Genomic DNA, 8,395 nt, shown 5'->3' with positions numbered 1-8,395 from the left:
TTTTTACCAAAACCTCCCCCTCCACAAAATCAAATCTTGATGATAAGAAAGAACCACAAGTATTTACAATTTGTTCCAAAACCTCTAGGTCCATAAATTCAAACGGTAATTTGGGCAAGCCAAACCAGAAAGGAACTAATTTAAAGCTTGACCAAGCAGGGACATAAAATGGTTTCCAAGTCGAAACGAACGCTAAATTTTTACCAAACTAGTAATGTGAAGATTTTAAAACTTCATCCCTAATAGAAGAAGAGTTGAAAACAATAATAAATGCATTTGTAGAGAGTAATTGAAAATAACGCATATCAGACCACTTTTTTTGCAATTTTTTATGAAATTTAGATAAACTAGTTGCATCCCCCCATATTTCCCTAGAAATAGAATGTGTATGCAAACAATGAGCTTTCAAATCCACAACAGAATCAAGTAAATCAATGCATGGAACAGGAGCCCATACCTGTGAAGACCCACCTCCTAAATCAGAGCCGGTTTGATTTTCACTTACCTTATCGTCTTTTCCTGATGTCGAAGATTCCCTTACCTTATCCCCCCTTTGATGTGACGAAGATAACTCAAGTGGGTTACTGTTAGACTGCTTGTCCATCATCTTTTCACCAGCGTTCAGCCGAGAAACCCTAATTGCCTCATTTACAGATGAAAACTTCACAACTTTCGTATAGGATGGTTTTCCTCCCAACTTTGTAGATCGTTTACCCGGAAGCCCCTTTAAATGATTTGGGATAAACTTTTGCCGCGGGCCCTAACCATAATGCCTACGATCCAAAAATCGTTGATGCCCTACACCAGATCTGTCCATACTCTGCCAATTTCCACTGCTTGGACCTCTGAAAAAACCCCGAAAATACTTGGAGACCGGTCTGAAATTCCTTAAGTCTACCCTAAACCAATTCTGTGCCGCCATATCTACCCATTTGCCCTTCGTGAAGACCAGCTGTGGGACATGCGGCGGATCATCCCAACCCACATCAGCCCACTCGCCAATAACCCTAGTGTCGCCCATACCTAACAAGAAATTGCAGTCTTATCTCTGTTTTTACTAGGGTAGCAGACCAAAAAGTTACGCCTGTGATGGTTAGAGGAGCGATGGGGTTTTGACGATCCAGGTGACTAGCGCTGCTTCTATCACCCTTATAATATTTTACGGCGCCCTCCAAAAGAAAACACTGAAGCAGAGTCTTCAATTTCAATGCGGATGAGCAGGCCAACCTCTCTCTGACTGCTGACGAAGGAGATTGTCGCTCCTTTTGCTCTGAATGTAGATGCGACTGAGACTAAGCGCAGAGCCTTCCTTCCTGCAAACAGATGTGAATTTATTTGTGATCTACCTTGTAAATTGCCCTCCTTAGGACTGAGCTTAATTTTGGTAACAAGTTGCCCCCGTTTGCTGACTTCACTTTAGCTCTGATCTGAATTTGTCTCTTCAGGTCCAAGTTTGTCGTCCTTCTCAAGTCAGATTTGTCCTCTTTCCAGGTCTGATTTTGACAAAATCTGCCCTAGTTCACACTTCTCTGCTATTTCAATTTATTTTATCTCTTCTGTAACTCACATTTGCAGTCAGCAAATAAAGTTGCTTCAGGTCTGCGATTAATTCTGATTTGAAACTTACTTGAGGTGTGTTGCAATTCGTGCTTAGTTACTGGGATAAAATCGCCTTCAATGTCCTTCAATTTGTAGTTGAATTACTTTTCTAATGTCTGAAATGTATTTCTTGCTCCTTGATCTGCAATGATCTTGCCCTAATCCGCCTCAGGTCTGCTTTAATCTGCTCCTCAATTATTGTTTTGGAATTGCCCTGGAGCGATGGTTTTGACTGCAGTAATCCGCAATGCGATAATTTTCTGTTTTAATTTTTTAATTATTGTCACTCCTTGTATAAATTTTATCAATGTTGAACAATTTTTTTTTAACATTTTGTAAGAAATTTAGTGTATATTAGACTTAACTGTCGCTTAATGCTCTAGGTTCCCCACTCCTCACCAAGCTATGAATTCTGGTATAAAAAGGGGACCAATTGTCCAATGCACAAACTTGAATAGTGCAACAATCTCTGCAACCTTTAAATGCAGTTTTTTTTTCAAAAGAAACAAATGAATAGTTCGTAGCAATGTCAAATATTTAAGCTTTTTGCATCATATTGGAGCTTACCTATTCCTCACTCCCTATCGACAACAATACGAATTCTACAATAACAACAGGCCTAGCTTTGAATGTACAAAGTGCAGCAATCTCTTCCGCTTCCCTCTTCTGCAACCTGTAAATGAATAAGTGAGTTTTTGTTGAAAAAAAAACAATCAAGAGGATTTTGAATGTGGAATAGTGACAACCTGTAATAGGATTTTAAGCGTTAGCTGTTGGACAAATGTGGTCAGATTTGACAAGGCAACAGACATTCTAGAAGAACGGCTAGAGTTATGATGATGAGGTTTGCTGCATGGCATGATGCCATCTTAGGAGGTGCATTTTCTAGGGAGAATGGCCTGTAGCTAAAGACAACAAGAAGAGATGCTTTGTAACACTGGGAAGGGCATAAATGCAAATTTTAGATAAGATGAAGACAATTAAGCACAGCCCAAAAGCTTTCCCTGTTCATTTTTTTTTTCACCCATATAAAAAACAACATCTTTATCAAGGCTATATGCTTACAGTGCACGGAAGGATAAGTCTTCAATCAGAAAGGAATCAGCAAAACGCGTATTGGATTTGTGGTTTAATATTTGTGAGGAATGGTATTTCTTTGGTAAGGCCGTCTATATCTGTTTGTCTAGAATGTTTTGTTGTTTAATGTTAGCATTTAGTGTTTGTATTAAGTAGGTGCTGCAGGCCACCATGAATAATTTAAATTAAATTACTGTTCAGAAGATCGAGATATGATCGAGTCTTCCGAAATTGTCATTGTATTTGAAAACCCACATTGACCAATGAGGAACTGTTCTCTGAACGCGGAATAGCTGAGACAAATATAAAATTACTTGAGCGCATTTATAATCATAGGTTTTGTGGTTGAATTCAGAACTTCAGAAGAAGAGGGCATTCCTTTTGGAGACCGATTCTCTGGGTTTTGTTGGGTTTAAGTAAATAGTGGTACTAGTTATGAGAGTTTAATGTATTGAATTTCAGTATCAGGATAAGTTAAGAAAAACTTCTAGTTCGAAACATTGAATGTAAGCCTTTGGATCATTGTGAAGAAGCCATGAACAAGCATTAATTTGGAAAGAGCTTTGAATAGTATATATAGTGAATTTAAGGTTATTACAAGGAAGAAGAAATCAGCGGTCCTGAATAGAAGCCAAACATGGCACCATCTGCAGGCGAACGCTCTTTGAAGGAAACTCCTACTTGGGCAGTAGCTGCTGTTTGTCTAGTATTCATTCTCATTTCCATAGCACTTGAACAAGCTATTCATCGTGTTGGAAAGGTGAGGATTTGTTTCCTACCACCACCCTCTTCAATTCACTGCCCTAGGTGAAGTCTGCACTCAAAAAGACATCTTTACCATGAACTGATCGCATCAATATTGTTCTTCCATTTATATTAGTGCAATGTTTGAATTCAATGCCAATTCTGTACTAACACGATCTCCTTTTATCTTGCTGTACTTGCAGTGGCTTTTGGCGCGAAATAAGAAGTCCTTGTTTGAGGCACTTGATAAGATCAAATCAGGCAAGCATTTTATTGAAATCTTAGAGTCAACTGATCACCTACCTTTGAATTTGATGCAGACATCCCAAAGATCCACGTATAGAGTTTTTAAAATTTGCTTTTTTGGGTTTTGGATTTGTTAATTTGGGTCTCTTTTTCCAAAACAAGAATTTCAACTTACAAAAGGGATCTCCTAGGAAGACTATCATCCCAAAACATGAGTCGTTCAAATGGATTGATTTTATGATGACATATACTTGTCACTGATTTCTTTTGGATCATTGTGTGTTGGTGTTTGGTTTTAGACACTTCCTACATAGAATTTCTCAACAGAACTTCCCATGGATAGTAAGTGGGTTGAAAAGATGTATCTGAAAATAGCCCCTTTTTGGTTGCAGAATTGATGCTTCTGGGGTTCATCTCCCTCCTATTGACAATTGGACAGCAGCCTATTTCCAAGATTTGTATATCGAAAAAAATAGCCTACTCTATGCTTCCCTGTGACAAGAAGAAATATTCAGAGTCGAAATATGAGGACGATTCAGGTGATGAAAACCGCCGGAAACTACTCTGGGCATCCATGTCTTCTAATCAAGAAGTACCATGGAGGCGTGTTTTGGCTTCTGCTGGGTATTCTGATCCCTGTACCAAGAAGGTAGCCATGAAATTCCAATTCTTACTGCTTTCTGGTTCAGGTTCTATGATGCTTTCAGGGAATGTTTCAAACAGTTTAACCCATTTTTGAGTTTAGCTTATGACACATGCCAAATTGTTATCTTAGACACTGTTTGATGGTTATTTTTTTCTGTGTGTAGGGCATGTATCCTCTTGTCTCCCAGGGTGGCATTCACCAACTCCACATCTTCATCTTTATATTGGCGATTTTACATGTCTTATACAGCGTCATAACCATGGCCTTAGGAAGAGCGAAAGTAAGCGCAGTGGAGGGCACAGTTTTTTTTTTACAATCAATTTAATGATGTTTATTGGAGTAATTTATTGAGATACGGCTTAAGATTCTACTGCATTAGATTTCTATATGCATTCAACACATTTTTTAACAAACAAGAATTGTCAATGCTCAGATGAAGCGTTGGAAATCATGGGAGAAGGAAACCCAAACATTGGAATATCAATTTTCAACTGGTGAGTACTGTTGGGTTCCTTTGCAATTGAGTCAGTTTGGGACTTTGCTCAACCGTGGAAGTGGGTTTCTCCAATTATGTTGATAATGCCTTATCTCACACAACAGTCCTGTATGAATTTACTTCAGTAGATGTATCTCTACAAAATATGCCTGGTTAAAAAGTAATGCTGTCTTTCAAAGTTTTCCATTTCATATACTACCAAATTTGAATTGAACAGAATTTATTTTTTCGCTTCTTTGAACAAGCAGATCCTGCAAGATTCAGATTTACCCACGAAACTTCATTTGTAAGGCGTCACTCAAGTTTCTTGATCCGAACTCCGATTCTTAAATGGGTTGTAAGTCTTTCCCACCTTCAGAAAAAATAAATTCAAGAGATGCATATTGTCGTCATATCTGTGGTTTAGAACTTAATTTCCTTGTTGGATTGCAGGTATGCTTCTTTCGACAATTCTTTTGGTCGGTACCTAAAGTTGATTACCTTACTTTGCGCCACGGCTTCATTGTTGTAAGGCTCAATTAGCTGGAATCATCTTTTACAGTTTCTTTAGTTTAAGTGCCTACACAATTCATTGCAATGATTAATTTATGCTCAGTGCCTCAACTTTTCATCCATTGAACTATACAGGCCCACCTGGCTCCAAATAGCAAGTTCGATTTTCAGAAATACATAAAAAGATCTTTGGACGATGACTTCAAGGTGGTAGTTGGAATCACGTAAGTAAACATACTTTGAAAACCTTCCTCAGATTTCTATGATGGGTTTTCCTGTGCTGCCCTGATCTTCGACTTTCATTTAAATTAATACACTCTTTCTTTGAGCTTTATGCAGCCCTCCACTGTGGGCATTCGCTGTGGTCTTTTTGCTTCTAAATGTGTCTGGTAAGCCTTCATTCATCATAAAAACCACCTCTGTAAAATCTTTATTCTTCGTGCTTTCATAAGGATTGTTACTGCTCTATTAGAGCCTAATATTCTATTGTTGATTGTCTCTGGGAACAGGGTGGTATACTTACTTTTGGCTCACTTTCGTGCCCTTATGTGTAAGTTATGAAGGTTGTATTTGTTAATGGAAACAACAGCTCGTAATTTTTCTGGTTGTATTTTTCATGTTCATTGGCAATTTGTTACCCAAATGTGCAGATAGTTCTGTTGGTTGGGATGAAACTACAAGTCATAATAACAGAGATGGCCTTAGAAATCAATGATAGACATGCTGTAGTCAAAGGAACGCCAGTAGTAGAGCCGAGTGATAAAAGGTTCTGGTTCCATCGCCCCAAGTTGGTTCTCTTTCTGATACATTTTACTCTCTTCCAGGTATCAAAATTCTCTACAAGATAAAGTCTCAATGTAAATGCCAGTTCCTGTCATTCAGCGGAAGATATACTAACAGACCAATTTTGCCTTATTTTGTGCAGAATGCTTTCCAGCTTTCTTTCTTTTTATGGATATGGGTAAGTATAATGTTATATGGTCAAGAAGAAATAGCTGACTAAATATTCTAAACAAAATTTAATACAGTTGAATAGTTTACATCCTTCTGTATAAATGCAGCTTACTTAGATTTCATATTTTGGCAACTGCAGTATGAGTTTGGCCTGAGGTCCTGTTTCCATCAAAATTTTGGAATTATCATGGTTAGACTTGCACTGGGGTGAGTGTACAAATGATGTTAACTACAAACCATTGTGTTCATTCACATTTTCAGTTACCATTCAAACTATTGACAAACGGTATTCTTCCCTAAAGTAAAGATGATAGATTCAGGATATATTGGAATTCCCTGGAATTTGGTTTTTGGCTTCTATTCCCCTTCCTATTTGTCAGACAAAAAATTTAAGAATTTTAAATCCCTGTTTTAGAGACAAATTGACTTACATGGGTTTTTTTGTACGTGTTTAGGATTGCTGTGCAGTTCTTGTGCAGCTATATTACACTTCCTCTCTATGCACTTGTGACACAGGTATTTCTTTTTATGCATCTAGAAGATAGAATTAAACTTGACTATTTTTTCTCAATGTACATTCAAATTATAAGCATCATGTTGAATCCCATGAACAAAAACCAAGGTGGCTATACTACTAGAAGTCTATCTCAATTTATTATCTTGTAAAGATGTGGATTTTGCTGTGTTTAACGTTTTACCCACTACTAAAGTTTGAGAAACAATTGAAGTTGAATAGATAACTTCCTGGAATATAGAGAACTGTTCCCTAAAGACCAGTACAATGGTTTATGCAGATGGGGTCTCACATGAAGAAGGCTATATTCGAAGAACAGACAGCCAATGCACTAAGGAGATGGCAGCAAAATGCTAAGAAAAATAAGAAGAAAAACAAAACGTCTGAATTCTCTGGAAGTGGATTTCGAAGTGGTGAAACAACTCCCAGCCATGGAACATCACCAATGCACTTGCTCCACAAATACAAAACAATGGGAGATATTGAAAGTCCAGATATCTCTCGGACAAGTCACCATTCAGACTATGAAGCATCAGATTATGAGATGGAACAGCCTTCTCCTTCTTCTTCTCCTCCTCATTCTCTATTCTCCCACCATAGTCAGCTCTCCCACCATAGTCAACCGGCCTCAACTTCAAAGGCAGAGAAGAACGCACAGGCAACAAGGCAACAGTCCACTGCAAAAGAGACAGACATCAACAATACTGAATTCTCCTTTGCAATGTAAACTACTGAAACACGTCAGACTTTTATAAAAAATCAAGACAAATAACTTCCAAGAATGCTTAAATCGTCTCCTGTCCCTTAGAAAATCAAGATACTAAACCCAGTTATTACAGTTACATTCTACTATTTTATTATCATGCCGACCATCCAAATCTAAACTCTTTCTGAAGTGTTCGTACCCAAATTCCTGAATGATCAACCATGTATTAAGGGGCTCAGATTACTGTCAAAATGACAGTAGTGTAGGGATTCTACATCACTTGCTGTGGTTGAACATTGTAACAGCAAATTAAAAAAGAATAGGAATAATAAAATGATCTGCTGCTTGAGTGCTTAGAGGCATTTATAATGACATCAAAATGTCTCTAAACAAAATTCATTTTTGAAACAATTTGACATGCAAATGGTAGATAAATGCATGAAATATGCCATGTTTCAGCTATTGTGGAGGTGTTATTCTATTACTCCAAATAAAATAGAACTCTCTTTGCATGCAAGACTTTAATGATTTATATTCTTGGTATTTAGTATTTTAGAAGAACATTTATTTTAAAGATGATTCTCTTCTATTATAAGATATCTCTGAACATATTTTACATATATTTTTTAAATATAAGTATACTAGTAAAATTATAAGATATCTCTTTGCATGTAGAACTTTAATGGATTTGTATTCTTGGTATTTAATATTTTAGAAGAACATTTATTTTAAAGATGATTCTCTTCTATTATAAGATATCTCTCCACATATTTTACATATTTTTAAAAATTATAAGTATACTAGTTATCCTACAACTAATTACAAGATTACATTTGAGAATAGTTAACTTCTTTGTAAGGAGACTACCTATGTATATTGAAAAGAATAAAATGTCCTTGCTAGAGTTTGGAGACATTTTCT

General features: G+C 37.0%; 1 protein-coding gene across 1 annotated transcript; it reads left to right on the top strand.

Moving 5' to 3' along the window:
* Nucleotides 1-891: 891 nt before the first annotated feature.
* On the top strand, nt 892-7,934 carry LOC131057652 (MLO-like protein 9). The gene is made up of 15 exons (XM_057991795.2): nt 892-3,436; nt 3,624-3,681; nt 4,059-4,315; nt 4,476-4,592; nt 4,746-4,806; nt 5,057-5,145; nt 5,241-5,315; nt 5,436-5,524; nt 5,640-5,689; nt 5,810-5,850; nt 5,951-6,124; nt 6,226-6,261; nt 6,394-6,461; nt 6,710-6,770; nt 7,049-7,934. Exons 1-15 carry the CDS (start codon nt 3,314-3,316, stop codon nt 7,493-7,495), a joined length of 1,746 nt encoding a protein of 581 aa, XP_057847778.2. The 5' UTR covers nt 892-3,313; the 3' UTR covers nt 7,496-7,934.
* Nucleotides 7,935-8,395: the final 461 nt, after the last annotated feature.

Source organism: Cryptomeria japonica, chromosome 8 (assembly GCF_030272615.1).
Source record: "Cryptomeria japonica chromosome 8, Sugi_1.0, whole genome shotgun sequence".
In the NCBI taxonomy this organism is placed as follows: Eukaryota; Viridiplantae; Streptophyta; class Pinopsida; order Cupressales; family Cupressaceae; genus Cryptomeria; species Cryptomeria japonica.
This window is presented reverse-complemented; position numbering and strand designations above follow the sequence as displayed.